A 17998-nucleotide genomic window follows, 5' to 3' on the forward strand; every position below is an offset into this window, starting at 1 on the left:
CCTGTGTCCAGAACTTATTTCTGAAAATCTTGTAAAAGAGATTTTCCTAGATTTAATTCCACACCCTATTGGCTAGGAGCTGAATAGAGATATCTGGATGCCAGATTTTCAGACTATTTTTTGCTGCCTTTCCATCCTACCATGCATCCTTTCTCCTCACCTTTTAGAGACTGAGGGAGATGAGTGAAAATCTAGATAGATATCATTATGGGTTACAGCCTGGTTCTCTATTGCCTTTGGTGAAAACACTTTGTTTTGTGGAAACTTAACACTCACAACAGAAAACTGTATATTTTATATATACAACTCCCTCCATTTTCATGAACGTACACTGCTGTGTAAGTAACGCAACAGGAAACAGCATTTTAGCAAATGGTTCTCAAATGGAGATTTTTGCTCTCTAGAGGACATATGACAACGTCTGTAGACATTTCTGGTTGCCTCGATTTAGGGAAAATGCTACTGGCATCAAGTGTGTAGAGGCAAGGATGCTGCTAAACATCCTACTATACACAAGACTACCCCCCACAATAAATTACCTAGTCTCAAATGCCAACGGTGCTCTTACTAAAATCTGTAGATTACAACAATGCAGAAACTCTCTTGTGTTTCCTCTCTAGAAAGGACTTTGAAATGCAAAATTCCTTTACTTTAGTAGAAAAGCTGCTATTACATGATGCCATAAGGAGGTAAGACAGAGCCTCAGTGATCACAGATGAAAAAACTCACCTGCCTAGAAATGCAGGAGAGGTTCCAAGGAAGAGAAAAGAAAACGGTACACACATTTGTTGCTGGCCTACAACTACTAGATAATCATATACTATGCATTTACAGTATACTTTTAATCCATATAAAATTTAAGAAAAGTGACATTCAGAGGTAATTTTGCAAGATTCCACATCTATTAAGTGCTGAGATGCAAATACAAATCTAATTACAAAGTCTATGCTTTATAATTATGTCAAATTTATGGAAGTTGAGACTGATTTGGAAGAGACAGCAAAAAGCAGAAAAAATACGGGAAGTGGTTAAAGTAAGAAAAACAAAGATTACCTTCACTGTTTACAAGTAGCACAAACAAGAAAGGAACTTTCCCTTAAAGCATGACTCAAGCCAGTAAACCAAATCTGACTATAGAACCAAGCAAGTTCTAGACTACCATTCAGGGGATTTTTAAATGTTTTTGTAGACATGTGTTCCCGTTGTAGTTTTGTATGCTCTCCATTTCACAGGGAAGCACTTCTTAACATGCCATTTAAGTTAGTACCTTCTTGGTGTTCCTCAAGGACCTATCCTGGGCCCTCTTTTCATCTCATTCAACAGACATGTTCTCCCTGGGTAAGCTCATCCAGTTGTATGGCATCAGTTACAATTTACTGGTTCACATTAATAACTCCTAAATCTTTATATTTCCAATTCTTTCTCATGACCTCCAGACCTTAAGGAACTTTTCTACTTAGTTGTTCATCATTTAACTCTCTCCTCCAAATTAGCTACTATTCATCCTTCAGATATTTACTCAAACCTTTTCATGGATATTTTCTCTGCACCTACCCTGATATGCATGTGATTATTTGCTTCCATTCTATCTCTCCTACTAGACTGTATGCCCCATTGGACTTATTGTTCAGTAGCATGCAAAATGAACTTTGGAAAAAAAAATTTTTTTTTAAGTATTCTCTACACCCAACATGGGGCTTCAACTCACAACCCCGAGATCAGGAGTCACACACTTCTCCGATTGAGCCAGCCAGGTTCCCTGAACTTTGGAAATGGTTTTGAAAGATACAGAACACATAAGCAGGAGAAATGTGGGAAGGAACCATCCCTAAGATAAGATCAATAAAAGAATATTTAAGAAAAGATCATTTTTAGGGATGCCTGGCTGGCTCAGTCAATAGAATATGTGACCCTTGATCTTGGGGTTATAAATTCAAATCTCATGGCAGGTGTCGAGATTACTTAAAAATAAAATCTTTTTTTAAAAAAAAGATAATTTTTACTAAGTGAGCACCACACTAAAATCTAAGTTTCCTTTAAAAGTACTGTTTTTGGAGGGCACCCGGTGGATGGCTCAGTCAAGTTAAGCGTCTGACTCTTGGTTTTGGCTCAGGTCACGATCTCACAGTTTGGGAGTTCGAGCCCTGCATCGGGCTCTGCACTGGCAGTGAGGAGACTGCTTGGAATTCTCTGCCTCTCTCTCTCAAAAATAAACAAACATTTTTTTTTTTTTTTAAGTACTGTGTTTTTGTTTCTTGGGAGGTATGTAGGCCAAAGACACCATCACTTCCTATCAACTCCTAATCTACCCTAATCTCAAATCTATCCTAATCTCAAATCCCTAGTCATAACCATTTCTAAAGATAAACCAGTCATTTGCCATTGTCTTACTAAGAGCAAGTAAATGCTTGGTAAGGAAAGTACAAATATTTGTTTGTTGTTGTTAAAAATAAAAACAAACCACCAAAGTTTACTTTCAAGCACTCATTCCCCACATCACAGAGCCCAACCCCACTATCTCTTCACTGCCACTAACTTCCAGACATACCTCTCACGCTGTCACCAGTTTTTTTCGACAAGCTTTCACCAGTATCAAAGCTTTATGGGGGCAATGGAATGGGAAGGATTAAAGTGGATTTGCTGGCCCTTTTCTCCTGACTTGGGTTATTAGATATGAAATAGTGGATGAAATGTGACTAGGGAATAAAAACAAATGAAAAACCTGAAAATTTTGGACAAATATGAAAATGTCATTGTATTGTTTTCCAACTATCTTCCCAGACTTTGCTCTGAATGCCACTTCAGGTCACTATCTAGCAGATAGCAGATGCTAGGGACAGCCCTACCTAACTTGGGTCCTAAGTAACACTTAATCTTTGCCTCTGTGTGACATCTGAGGACACTTACCTGTTTAGTTCTAAGGGAGTGTTTAGAGGGTAGGGAAGTGGCATTATTTTAAGACTTTAAGTCTGTTCCACATCTATTACCCGTTCTGAAAAGAAGCTCCATTTCACAAAGCCTAAGGGGCAAAACCCAGAACTTCCCAAGTCAGTATTTTAGAATGTCCATTTCTGGGAGCTTTGCCCTGCCCAAACTGCTTCCTAGGCAGAGGCAAACGGTACTTCTCTTCTTTCTCAGCGATGTATTGGCCTACACCCAGAATCATTTTTATTTAGCTCTTTAACATGAAAACTTCTGTTTAACCTGTCCTCTTGGGCATTTTATAAACTATGTTCTGTCCAAGATCTGCCACTAGTGTACAGCTAAAAGCATAGCATGGGCATCAAGCCTTCAAATAAGGTATACCACATCTCTAAGCAGTGCCATCTCTAAGCAGTAGCTTAATAGCAATTTCAAAGTATGGGTAAAACCTCATTGTCAACAGTATAATGGTTTTCTTGATACAACCAATGCTGTGCCCAGACCATGATGGATGCCCATGTAGAACATAAAAAATGGTCCTTTTTTTCTTTTTTAAAGGATTTTATTTTTAAGTAATCTCTACACCTACTGTGGGGGCTTGAACCCACAACTCCAAGATCAAGAGTCCCATGCTCCACAGATTGAGCCAGCCAGGTACCCCCCCAAATGGTTATGTTTTCCTGGTTACTTATTTTCAACGGGGGAGGAGGAAGAAAAGACCTCTCTAAATCTGCCTAACTAAATATAATTCCACTTCGTTAAGACAGGATTCTCAGAAATAACAAAAAATAATTAAAACAACATGCTGTTTTAAAAAGCATAGTTTAGATTCTAGCTCAAAGTCAGAAAAGGACAGAAAGTAGAGTACCTCAAAGATGTCACCAAAGACACTAAGCTTAAGAGAGACTAGGCTCAGGGATATTTATGTCGGTAAGAAGAGAATAGCTTTGTTCTTCAGTTTGCCTATAAAATAATTCTTGTTTAATTCAAGGCTAAGACTTGAGGCTACCATATAGAAATGGACTATTTCTTCACTGATCAAGGGAACTTAAAGAGAAAGAATTTGTGGGTATGAAGAACATTAAAGTTAGACTTGAAAAGTAAATGCTACAAGAGAATAATCATTATATTAAGCTGGATTCAATCCAAGGACCTATGAATCTCCACTACATAGAGAAATCTAGACCCCAAGATTTCCTCTGCCATAAAATAATTTGGTACACTAAATAGACAACTGGGTATATACATTTACCACAATCAAAAAACTTTATGTGGCTGGCAATTAAAAGAAAAGAAAGAACAATTTCAATGGTATAGGCCTCTTGGTTATTCCAGTCATTGAGTATACACTCTGGAGCGAGCCAGAGATGGTAGACTTGAACAGCCGTTCACTTATCTGGTTTCCAATCCCATGTGCTTCTCATAGTGTAAGTACTTAGCCAGGATTAGGGTAACTCTAGTTACAAATACACTTCATCAATACAGTCCGTAAACACAAGCCAGATTTTATATGAGACCTCAACAAAAAAAATAATGGTTTGTTTCAATGATGGAAAAAAAACTGTGTTGAATTTATGAAGCCAGTATGTCAATCTCCCAACATGGTGTCATACTAAGTGATTTTACGAGTATTTTCTGACCAAGTACTTCATACCCTGACTTTAGAACCTGATCCTTGTAAGAGATGGGAAAGGATAGGACAGATATCAGACATAAACAAAAATTAAAAATTTTCTCAACCTCTTTCTGAAATTGTTATAAGCAATCAGCTTGTTTGATTTCAAGTCTCCACATTCTCAATCTAAGCACATATGTATAAGCAAAATGAAAAATGCCTTATGGCATATTTTATCTCAAACAGACACTCTACCAGATGTTTAGGAATCTGCATACTGACGGATTTAAGATCTAGTCTAATATGGTGTATATAAATGTGTAGTCACATTGTATGATGACTTCTTCCCACATTTGCCATTTTTTCTCTTCCTATTCAGTGGTATATGTATTTGAAATACTCCAAGACCTAAAAGGATCCATCTAAAGTAGAGATTAATGTAAATTCAGAAGGCATAGGTAATACATGTGCTAGTACTCAAAACCACGTTTTAAATTTTATTATATGAGAATTTAAGGTCACATAATTATAATTCTGGCCAAAATATGGCATTCCATAATGTTCTGAACTGAATTTGCAGCATATTCAAATATGTGTTCATCTCTGAAAGCAACTGTAGCACTCTAATTATTCTTCCTCAGAGACTTAAAATCCCAGCAGGGAAATACCTTATACACAAAAACATTTAATTCCCTTCTTGATTTCAAATAAGTAGTATGCACTATAAAGAAAAAAAAAAAGGAAATAACTTAGATGAGACTTCTATTTATGTGAGGTGATGCTCGGTCTTCTAAAAACAGCATGTTTAAAATCAGTGTGTCCAGAAACATGGTCAGGAATAAGGTCTTAATTGGATAGCTGCATTATTTTGGGGTACCATGAATTTCCAGAAAATTAGGGACACCTATCGTCTAACTAATAAGCACAGAAATACATTCAGAAACAGATTAGAAAATAAACTGGAGCACTTAGTTGGCAAGCATCTGGCTCTTAATTTCGGCTCTGGTCATGATCTCATGGGTTGCTATCAAGCCTTGAGTTGGGCTACGAGATGGGCTTGGAGCCTGCTTCAGATTGTCTCTCTCCCTTTGCCCCTCCCCAGCTTATGCTCTTTCTCAAAGGAAGGAAAGGGGAGGGGGGAGAGGAAGAAGGAAGGAATGAAGGAAATAAACTGCTTTTATATTAGCAATAAGTTTAGATTATCTAAACCTGTCTCCTGCTCCCTTCTCATTTATGTTTTTTAAAATATCACAAATAGTCAAATGCCAAATGTAGTCTTAAGAATTTTGCTCAAGGGGCGCCTGGGTGGCGCAGTCAGTTAAGCGTCCGACTTCAGCCAGGTCACGATCTCGCGGTCCGTGAGTTCGAGCCCCGCGTCAGGCTCTGGGCTGATGGCTCAGAGCCTGGAGCCTGTTTCCGATTCTGTGTCTCCCTCTCTCTCTGCCCCTCCGCCGTTCATGCTCTGTCTCTCTCTGTCCCCAAAATAAATAAACGTTGAAAAAAAATATATTAAAAAAAAAAAAAAAGAATTTTGCTCAAATTTGCCTTAAAAACTCTGGAATAATTTAAAATTGAATCAGTAACAATGATACGGATGTTCTTACTTAAAATCTGTAACTATGAGAAACTCAGTAATTAGTTCTCCTAATTAAGGGGGTAATAAGAAGTTAGAGTCATTCTAACTGTATTCCTAACTGATTGAACCCAACACAATGAGAAATGAAAAAGGAGAGTTGGAGGAGAATCTTGAACATGATGAAAAACACTTGAGAATCATATATCTAAAGTGTAGTGCATAGCTCCATCTGGAAATGGCAAAAAACCAGGGTCAACTTCTACAATGACAGTGGCTTTTAACCAAGAGGTACAATAAAATCATCTGTTAAAGTTAAAAAAAAAAAGAAAATTACATGTTTGGGGTTCCCAGCCCTAAAGGTTTTACTTCAGCAGGGGACTTTTACTTTTTTAGTCACTCTAAAATGACTCTGATATGCACCTCCAGTTGAGAAGCTTCCACACTAAAAGACTCTTCAGCCTGAATGTTAATTTCTCTAACCTCATATTATTTTGCTTGGTGTATGACTGTACATAAACCTCCTTTCTACTCCACTCTCTGTACCTTTCACTAAGCTTTGATTCAGATACAGGGGTAAGTGCTTTACTTCTGAAGAAACATATCTAACAGGAAATATCAACTCTGAGTTGACTGAATTGGGTACCAGTTTACAAAAAACTTGTAATGGAAAGAACCGATTACTAAACAAAAACAGAGGCCAAGAGAAGACATACAGATGGCCAACAGGTACATGAAAAGATCTTCAATGTCACTAATCATCAGGGAAATGCAAATCAAAACCATATTAAATCATGACCTCACACCTGTTAGAATAGCTATTATTAAAAAGGCAGGGGCTCCTGGGTGGCTCAGTCAGTTAAGCATCTCACTTTGGCTCAGGTCCTGATCTCACGGTTTGTGAGTCTGAGACTTGCATCAGGCTCTCTGCTGTCTGCACAGAGCCTGCTTTGGATCCTCTGCCTCCCTCTCTCTCTGCCTCTCTCAAACAAACAAACAACAACAACAAAAATTGTAAAAAACCAAACCAAACCAAACCATGGGGCGCCTGTGTGGTTCAGTCAGTTGATCACTGACTCTTGATTTCAGCTCAGGTCATAATCTCGCAGTTCATGAGTTTGAGCCCTGGGTCAGTTGACACTTTTAGCGCAGAGCCTACTTGGGATTCTTTCTCTTCCTTTCTCTCTGCCCCTCCCCTGCTCTCATTCTCAGCCTCTCTCAAAATAAATAAACTTAAAAAAATAATAGATTAAAAAAAGGCAAGAAATAACAAGTGTTGGTGTTATAGAAAACAAAATCACTAATTTGAAAAGATACATGTACCCCCATGTTCACTGCAGCATTATTTACAATCACCAAGACATGGAAACAACCTAATGTCCATCAATGGATGATTAAAGAAAATGTGGTATATGTATATGTAAATAAAATGGAGTATCTTTCATTCATAAAAAAGAATGAAATCTTACTATCTGCAGCTACATGGAGGGACCTTGAGGGCACTATGCTAAGTGAAATAAGTCAGAAAAATACAGGGGTGCCTGGATGGCTCAGTCAGTTGAGTGTCTGACTCTTGATCTCAGCTTAGCTCACGAACTCACAGTTTGTGGGATCGAGTCCCAAGTTGGGCTCTGCAGTGACAGTGCAGAGCCAGCATGGGATTCTCTCTCCCCCTCTCTCTCTGCTCCTCCCCTGCTTGTGTGTGCTCATTCTCTCTCTCTCTGGCTCTCAAAATAAATAAGTTAAAAAAAAAGATAAATACTGTATGATTTCACTTATATGTGGAATCTAAACAAAACAAATAAACACTCAAACTCATAGATACAGAGAAAAGACTGATGGTTGCCTGAGGTAAGGGGTGAGGAGAGGGTGAAAAGGAGTTGAAATGAATAAGCTATGGAGATATAATTAATGTATGGCATGGTGACCATAGCTAGTAATACTGTACTGCAGGGATGCCTGGGTGGCTCAGTCAGTTAAGCCTCTGATTTCAGTTCAGGTCTTGATCTCACAATTCATGGGTTTGAGCCCTGCATCTGGCTCTGTGCTGATAGCTCAGAGCCTGGAGCCTGCTTTAGATTATGTCTCTCTCTCTCTCTCTCAAAAATAAACACACAAAAAAATTAATAAAATAATACTGTATTGCATATGTAAAAGTACTTAGTAGCATATATCTTGAAAGTTCTCATTGCAAGAAAAAATTTTGTAAATATATGTAGTTATGGATGTTAACTAGACTTACTGTGATGATCATTTTGCATCATATACAAATACTGAATATGTCATACACCTGAAACTAATAATGTTACATCATTTATAGCTTAAACTAAAAAGACCAAGAAAAAATTTAATGACCAGGTCTGGCTCATCTAAACACAATCTAGTATTGGCTACTATGGCTAAAATCCAATAGTCTAAAATTTAAAAATACTCCATTAGTGTATTTTTCAGGCAAAGTCTAATTATACTCTCCCAATGGACAACATTTCAGGTTAAAAACTGACCTCTACCAAAAATCTAGGAACTGCCTTTTTATTTCCTGCAGCTAGTGACAAGTCTACAAAAAGAAGTATCTTAATCCTTATTCTTCTGCCTGTTCAGACTACCTATAGTTCTAATTCCTTCAAAAGGCTGAAATCTGCACTTCTTATGGATTAAAAGAAGGAAAAAAACTTTCTAAACTAAAGCAATGTTACATTCATTTCAATCCTGAAAAAATGGTTCAGAAGGCCTGAGTATATATTAAAACAAAACAAAACAAAACAAAACAAAAACACAACTCTGATTTTAATGGGAAACAGCTAAGAGCCATGGTTCTACAACCTGAGATCAGCCCTGTACCAAAAGGAGTTCAACAAATGCTTCTAAACTAATCAAACAGTGTAACTCCAAACCTCAAAGGCTCCAAAGGCTCCAAAGGCTCTTAATCAATCTCTCCTCAAGCCTTCCTCGAAATCCGGAGTTAGAATACAAGCGATCATCAACTCATTCCTTTCTAAAACCACCAGGGAGTTAATTCTTTAAAGTCACTAAAGATATCCTTGCATCTTAATTTCACAATGACCTTGCACCTCATACCTAGTAACAGTATCAGCAATAGTTAACATTTATTGAGTAGTTACTCAACGCTAGGCACTGTGCTGATTGCTTTTGTGCTTTATCTGATCTAATCTTCACAATAAGATCAGTACTATTATTCACTTCTATATTACAGAGGAGAAAAGCTTGGAAAAGTTAAATATTTTAAATACCTCTACTGCTCTCAAAGTCCCAAACCCTTAGGTATTCCTTCCAATTTGCTCCTCACTATTAAGAGGGAGGAAGGTGCTCTACAACAGCAGATCTCAAACTTTAGTATCATAGTCAAAGAAAGAGCTAATGTTGAAATACAAATTGCTGGGCCTCAACCCCAGGGTTTTTGATTTGGGAGATTGGAATGGGCTCTGATATTTGCATTTCTAACAAGTTGCAGGCTGCGCTGCAGCTGCTGGTACAGGGCACTACTGCTTTAGAAAGTAAAAGGAAGCAATCCCCTCTCACCTAAGCTGTCACTTTCTCATGTGAAAACACTTCTCTACAGAGTACTTCTAACAAGAGAGACACTTAGGATTTAAAAAAACCTCCAAGGTCTGAAAGCTGAAATACTTCTTTTTTCCCCCCACTTCACAAAGGTTCTAATATCACCAATGACATTAAGGCAGTGGATATCCAGAAAAAGGAAAATTAAGAACAGAATGATTGTAAATTCTGCTCAAGAGCCTCTTACCATCCACATTTTACTTCTTCTGCCTAAAAATATTTCCTTTGGGTATCCTAGGGCAAGAGAAACGCCAAAAGAAAAAGGAGGTGGACTGTTTTATAATACTAAAAAATCGAGGACAGCTTCTAAAAATGTAATAGAATTTTGCCCTATAAACAGAAAATCTCTAAATGCTATAAATTTCTTCTCTTTTTTGTCATACTATCCTCCATCTCAAAAGAGCTATTCCCCTTACCCAAGACTAACCCAAAGTCTATCCTTTCTTAGGGAGCTTCAACATTGATTATGTCAATGTCATCTAGGATGAATGACTTCAGGCATAGGATTTGTTAAAAATGTCTCCTCAGCCAGCCAGGGAAGCTTCTTACTTGGGTGGGTGCTGTCAACCATGACTAAACTGTACCAAGAGAAATATATTTTAAAACATTAATATGGCCTGGCACCTTCCTGATGTTAATCCTTCCAGGCCCATCCCAATGGCACAACTGGGAAATTAACTGAAGAGAAAAGCAATCTTCCCTTTGCTCTCTACTTTCAATGCTCCTCTTCTACAGCTTTGCCATGCACAGCCTCATTCTATACATATACACAGAGATAGAACATGCGCGCACACACACAAATAACTCTCGGCAGGAACCAAAAATCAAAGCCTAACCCCACGGTTTTGAAGTGAGCAAGTCCAATTTCCTTCTTTGTAGCCCTTGACACATGCTGGCTGGGAGCCGTCTGGATTTTTTTCTGCCTTGTTCCTGCACCAGAAGGCTCTGCACTGCAGGTCAGGGGATGATAAGGAAATGAACAGTGTAATTTCCAAGGCCTCTGAACACGGCCCTGTCAGCAGCTCTGGAGGCGGGTTACTCAAGCATGGCTTGAAGAGTGAAAACCACAGAGAGGAGGGCTCAGACAGCCAGCAGTGGCAGGATCTCAGCTGTGTATGTTACTGCCACCTCCAGCCTGAAAGCCCAAGCCCTGCTGCCTCCCTGGATGAGCTCTGCTGGTAAAAGCTCTTATACCCAAATGGCAAAAATACAAGTTCACACTAGGGGAGGAAGATTAAGAACTAGGACTTAGATTTTCCATGCACTCTTGTGTAGAAACAAAAAGCATTTAGTGCTCTTCCAGCATACACAAGATCGCGCGTGCTGGCAAACCCACAATAACATCTATCCAAAAAACCCAATCCCACATCAGGGATATGGCCAGAAAGGAAACTCAATTTATATGAAATAATGAAATTCAACAGGCTACTTCAAGATCTTTTGAAGCCAATTTTTGGTCTCCCCCCTTCTCCAACCCCTACTATAAACACCAGGGGCTTTAGAACACATCACCAGCATGAAAATTCCCCAACCTAGGCTTGGAACTTCTGAGCACAGTGCTCAAAATCTTAGCCAATATGTTTATCTATTTATACTGGGCTTCCTATACAGGTGGAATGTTATTGTATTTCAGCCCATTATTGCCTAGGGCATACTGAGACATATTTTAACTTCAATCATGTTTTTTTTTCTTTTTCTAACATTTACGGAATGCTTCCTACGAATTCAGTATTTATTTCAGGGCTTCCTACTGAATGCTAATCACTGTTCAAAGTGTTTTATATGAATTAAGTAGTTTAATCTCACAACAACCCTATGAACTATTGTTTTCCTCATTTTGCAGAAGAAAAAAATGGAGGTAGAACAGTTAAGTAACTTGATTAAGAACACTCAGTTAATAAGTGGCAGAGCTGGGATACACACCAGGTAGTCTGGCTCCAGAGTTTATGTGAAATTTAAATTTAGAAAGAAGGCTGGTGTTTTAACTCAAAAGTGGTGTCCAATACCCCCCTTATAAAGAAAATTCACAATGGTTCTCAAATGTTTAAGTATGTAACAATTATCTGGAGAGACCCTAAAACTTACTTAGCAGAACTGGGGTTGGGTCCACAAATCTGCATTTTTGACACTCAGGTGATGTGACACACATGGTTTTATGGGCCATATATTTAGGAACTCTACTGTAGATGGTAAACTGTAAGGTTCAAAGAGCAGGAATCTTCTGTTTATTCACTATATGGACCAAGCACAATACCTGGAATCTAAAATACACTCAAAGTGTCAACTATTCTTCAATTAAAAATCTTTCAAATAAATAAAAATAAAATGCACTCGATTAATGTACCAAATGAATAATGGTATCCAACAGTATATCATGTCTTTTCAAAACAGTTAATATCTACAATACATTTAAGGTCTCCCTATTAGTGATAGGTCCAAGAAGCACCAGGTTTTTTTTCTTTCTCACAATTGCAAATAGTGAGGGAGCTGGCAATGCCTCAATGATTACAATGGAAATTTGAATGCAATATTCCAGAACATAACACACACACACACACACACACACACACACACACACACACACACACGCAACCAAGCTCAAAGTAGCAGCTTAAAAGTAACTTTCCCTCTTTATATAGAATAGGATAGGTTCAACACCAGCTGAAATAGTTCTCTGCAAACATCATTATCATACCAAAGAAACTCACACTCAAGGATCCTTTGTTTACTGAGCCTCTACAATGTTAAAATCAGTAGGAAAAACGATGAAAACAATTTCAAGAGTATCTGGAAATTTACACCCAATGTTTCTAAGGTAGTCTTTAGAGTGGGCAAACAGAGAAGCCCTCCTGACAGTTGAAAACTTTTAACAAACCCCTGAGTAACAATATGCTATAAGAACCTGGGCACCAAAAACCTGGTCTCTAGGCCTGGCTTTGTCACTGACTACCTGTGAGAGCCTAGGCATGTCATATGACCTCCCTGGTCTTAGGTTCTTCCATAAAATGAGGAGACTGGACAAGATAATTTCCCTGTGGGCCCTCCTTGAATTACAACACCAAGATGGAAAACAGAGCTACTGAAGAAAAAATAAATTAAGCTCAGGCTTTGTTGCATCTCTGTCCCACATAAATATCAACTTGTTTTTAATTTTTTCCATGAAGAAAAATGCTGGAGGGCATTTGGCTTCAGGAGGAAAGGCTGACTGCTATGCCATCAATAGCTGAGATTGAACAGCTAGTTGAAGGAGGAAGGCGTTAAGAGAGAAAGCCTTGGATCAGAAGGAATAAAAGAGACCTGACCTTGGTTGGGCAATGAGAGATTGCAACAGGAGAGAACTGAGCTGGAAGGCATAAACTAGGGCAGGAAAAACAAAACCAAGGGCAAAGGAAGATGCTCTTAGAACACAGGATGCGATAGCAAGCATGATCAGAGGGGTAAAGAGCAAAGAGCACACACTTAATGGTTTTTTGGGGTTTTTTTGTATCCTAAACTAATGGGGGTGGGGGGAGAGTGGTAATACATGTAACTTTCTGAGAGTAGTAGAAGCTGAGACCCCAAACAAGGGGAAAGCACAGTGCAGACTGTTCCTACCTTGCAAGATCAAAAACAGCAGCCAAAGAGCCCAGGGGAGCTTCTGGTTGCAAACCTATAGATCCCTTAGCCATTAGAGCCTACTGGTTACTTCATATGATTTGAAAAAAATAAGGAGTCTCACCTTAAATTCCTGGTTTAAGCCCAGACTCTTTCACAAGAGTCTGTACTGCAGGACAGACTCAGCACAGATACATCACTGCCTTCTGTGGTTTATAAATTCTTTTCTTCTTGCCTGTCAGACTGGCAATGCAAGCACTAAGCTCTAAGCTTGGAACATTCAGGCAGGCACGCTTCCTCCTCCCTACCTCCCCTTCCATCCCTAACTTAACAATCTATCAATCAAACCAAAGGCAAGGGAACAGGCAAGAGCTGAAAGGCTCTTGTTTATTCCTCAACATTCCCTCCCCCATCTCTTCAGCTGGCAGGAAGTAGGAGCAGCAGTATTCAATAACAATTTAGGGCAGCAGCAGTCGCTAAGAGCCATTTCTGGTCTCTCCTAGAACTCTGGGAAACATCACAGAAAGCCCTGCCAGAGAAAGGTGTGGTGGAGCTGAAGTGGGATGCCATGAAGGGAAATCCACATCCTTGGCTGACAGGTAATTCCCTCAGCCATAGCCTGAAATACCTACCTAGATGAGAAAGAAGGTCCTGAGGCAGATAATTTGAATACTCAAAGCTCCCTCATTAGCCAATGGGAGAGATGTGACAATTCTATCCTATACCACAAACTCTATTTGTCTTCTGACACCAGTCAAGACACTTCCCAAATTTTATGAGTTTTCTTTCTTCATGATAGTTCCCAGTTCAGAGTATATAATTCCTAGATTATGTCAAAACATCTGTTTTGCTGTTTTAGTTCTGTTGGTTGTCCCCACATAGAAGGAACATTCCAAACCAATGAAGCCATAGGCAAGCCCGTATCTCAGACAGAAAATCTTAAAAGAAGTTTTCACAGATTCAGCTTACAAGCTATAGGAGTAATCATCAAACAATGAGCCCCTATTATGCCCTAAACCCTGGAGTCCTTGTTTCTCAAAAGCTTTTCTGCTTTAAGACTCCTAGCCTTCTTTCCCCTTAAGTCTTTCCCTCCTCCCATTCCAGAAACACTCTCTCTCTGCACAGTGTTTTTATCTCCTAGCAACTTCCAAACATTTATTTAAATAATTATTTCAACAATCAAAAGGCTTTGGAAAGGCACCCCCCAGAACCAAACTGTTCAGAAGGGTTGAAGAACAGGGAAAGGAATTGAGAAACCAGGGTTTGGCTTACAGTAACATCAAACTGCACAGCAACTTTCTGCTTCTAAAAGTACTTCCCAGCAATTTTATCTTTCTTCCAAAAACCGAACCACAGTCTCTCTCCCTTTTCTCTCTCATTCCATTGCCCCATTTTCAGTCTCCTTGGGAGACAAGCCTTATATAGCACAGTTATACTATTAAAGGGCAAACCTCTCCGGCACCAAGGTGTTTTCTTAGCTGAATACATTGCATCTTTCAGCCCAATTATAATGTGAAGGGCAGCCACCCAACCGGTCCCTGGACATCTAAGAGAAAATAAGTTCCATTTGCTACTCTGTTGGAGACTACCATGGACATTTAGACTTAAAACTAACATGAAGCTCAGCATCATTAATCCTTTTACCTGTAGAGGACTACTGGGCCTACATGATTGTGACATGACTCAAAAGTTCTAAACCGAAAGGAAAATGAAGACCATTCTCAGAAGTGGCCACTTTTCAGCACAGGAAGAGCAATGATTATGAACATGGATATATGGCAAGAGTTTACTGCAGCCAGATGTAGGGAACAGTCTAATGGGCCTGGAACAGAAGCAAGAACTCCTGGTACTCCTAGGCCTCTTTAAAACAGTATTATCCATCTGCCCCCCAGAGAAAATGGTAAATCACCGCCCGCACAGGACGAGCCATGCCAGTAGCCAGCTGGAACTTGACGCTTCTGAGGTGGACTATAGCATCTGTCACCTAAAAACAGTCAGCTTCTCTGGCAGCTGCCTCTGGTGAAATGGAATGAACCATTGTGTTATTAGTGGAAGAAAATTCGCAGCCCTGTTACTAGGGAAGCCCAGATGTTGCTAAGAGCTACAGATGTGCCAGAGGCAAAGACCAAAATACCTAAGGCACAGAAAGCAAAAGCTACCACTGGAATCCAGGCACTGAGAGGACACCACCACACAAACATACACATCCAGCCTCTATTTATTAACACTTACATATGGAAATAGGTATTCCCTGTTGCAGCTGATGTAATTACAGAGAAACCAATTTATGCCGCATCTGCTGGGATCAGCTGAAAGCACAGGGTGAGCAAACACAAAGCAGAAAAATCAAGAGCCAGTGAAGAGTTCATCACCAAGCCAGCCGCTTTGCAGGATATTGTACGCTGCTGAAGTTTAAAGCAGCCTGAGCTGACCCCAGACTCACACCTACTCTGCTCCAGCCCCGCAAGCTCTATTTCCTGAGACATGAACTAAGATCATCTTCCCAGAGGAGAAAAGCCCCTCCTGGGGCTGTAAGCACCTGTCCTTCCAACTCAAGCAGAAGGTAAGGTATCATTACACTGTTTGGCAGCTATTAAACCACCTGGACACTTTGATTACCAATAGTTGAGGGAGATTCTTGGCCAAGAACCATACTCTTAGTGGCCAAAGAATCTCTTTCAGGGCCAAACATGCATAGCCACAACACCAACTCATAAGGCCTGATTAAGTACCTCTTAGTACAGTCAGTACTTCCTGCTCCCTTATTTACCTTCCACTTTGCTCTTTGGTAGACACCAATAGAACACCTGATAGATATCATGCCATGAAACTTATTTAACCTTTTTTCTTCCAGAAACCCAGCAGCACCATCTATCCCATTAAGAACAGCTCTCCACTGAAAGCCTATCATCAGCTTAGTAAGTTCATCAATAATTCTAAAGATGAAATACCAGTCAAGATGAGAAAACCACATACAGGCTGATGCTGGTCTCCAGCAACAAGTGTCTGAGGGTGATGGGACTAGGACAAGGTGGGAGTTTCTCCACTTGACTTAGAAGTCATACCAAGTAGCTGCCCCCAGCAATAGATATTCTCCAAAATGCCCAGGCCCACTGTTAATGAATCTGTAGAGAATCCCCTAATTTGGAACAAAACCACATTATCATTACCAGCTGCTCTGACCTTGTAATTGGTCATTACCCACAAACTAATGAGCCTCCCACAGAGTGCACAAAGCATTTGGTGGTTAGTCCAGGGCAGTTCTGACTGGCAGTAGGCAGCCAGATCTGGCCACCTCTTACCTTTTCAGACTTGACTTTCTTTAGCGGGCGACACTCATTCTCCCCTTCCTCTGGCTCCGGTTTAGCTCCCAAAGGATTGAGCGCTGCCCCAGGCTCAATAGCTATACTCCCAAGTGGCTCCACAGCTCCTGTATCCACCCCTGCACTTCCATCATACTGACCACCCCGTCCTCCCAAGGGAACTGGCTGGAGGACCCCAGGATCCTTTTCTGAACAAGTCCCCACTCCTTCGCTTCTCTCCTTCTTGCTCTTAGATGAGCTGTTCTCCTTCTCCTTTTTGGAGCCGGCTACACTGCGGGATGCCTTAGCCGCCTTCTCTGAGCCCTTGGGAGCAATAGCAGCAACCAGGCTTCCTGCATTGGCACCATCTCCTGAGCGTCCCTGCACCTCTTTCTTGCTAGCTGCCCCCTCACTTGGAGTGAACAGGGAAGTCCCTGGAGTGGGCTTGCTAGTGTCTTTGCCACTCTTATTCCTTTTGGATTTTGATTTGCCTTCCTTCCCTTGAGGACCTGGCACTGGGGTCACAAACTTGATGTTGTCTGGCAGTGTGGCCACAGCATTGGGAGCCGGTATCCCCACCTCCTTTGAGCCTGACATTTCCAGTTTCTGCTGGTCCTTTTCCAGATCGGCGTCCAGGTCAATGATGAGATTCCCTACTCCAATGTCCCATTCATCCCCACTGTCGTATGTCTCAACCGGGTTTGCATCCACTCCTTTCCCTCCGGAGGCTCCACTGCTCAAGGACATCTTAGAGTCAACGTCCCACCTCAAGATTCAAGGCTCTTCCTTGCCCCCAGCTTTCCTATTTTCAGCTTCAGCTATGTTCTCAGACCTGCCACATTGGTCAGTACATGCCCAGTGGACAACATCATTGCTGGAAAAAGAAAATTTAAAGAGCTGTTAAAGGAAACAATACAGGCAAGGAGACAGCCTGAAATAAACTCCCACACAAAACAGACTGTTCCTAGGGGGCTATCACATCACAATGGACAAGACAAACAGGTTCAATTGTATTTCTAACCAAGTCACATTGGACCAGGGGAAAAGTTAATTCCCGCTCCATCTCCCTAGGGGAGAGTACAATATTTCCAATTGCCCAGAGATTCCGTGTTAAGTCTTAACTAGGAAACCTCTAGAGTTAGTTTCCCATTCCCCAGAGACTTCTTTCTACCACCACTGCCAGCTGGCAATCCTCCCTCAATCAATACAGGCCCTGGCACATAACAGATTCAAACTCTAGCACAACTTTACTCACACCCCCTTGGTCTTTGCTTCTTCTTGAATTATCAGAGACTCAGAACATGGACTTGCAAAGGCTGAATAAGCCCTCTATTAACAGGACCTGTCCTTACTAAACATAATATGGATTCCTTGTCATTTGACTTTTGGGGGGAAAACGTCTTATTATGATTA

General features: G+C 40.3%; 1 protein-coding gene across 3 annotated transcripts in view; it reads right to left on the reverse strand.

Moving 5' to 3' along the window:
* Window positions 1-17998, reverse strand: part of ZNF609 (zinc finger protein 609) — a 213703-nt gene that overhangs the window by 169825 nt on the left and 25880 nt on the right. For 2 of the 3 annotated variants that reach the window (XM_023255209.2, XM_045059171.1), the window contains exon 2: window positions 16586-17459. The exons of the other annotated variant lie outside the window; for it this stretch is intronic. In XM_023255209.2, coding sequence (XP_023110977.2) covers window positions 16586-17332 — 747 coding nt within the window. In that variant the 5' untranslated portion in view covers window positions 17333-17459. The remainder of the gene's footprint in view (window positions 1-16585; window positions 17460-17998) is intronic. 3 annotated transcript variants of the gene reach the window in all.

Source organism: Felis catus, chromosome B3 (genome assembly GCF_018350175.1).
Source record: "Felis catus isolate Fca126 chromosome B3, F.catus_Fca126_mat1.0, whole genome shotgun sequence".
Classification (NCBI taxonomy): domain Eukaryota; kingdom Metazoa; phylum Chordata; class Mammalia; order Carnivora; family Felidae; genus Felis; species Felis catus.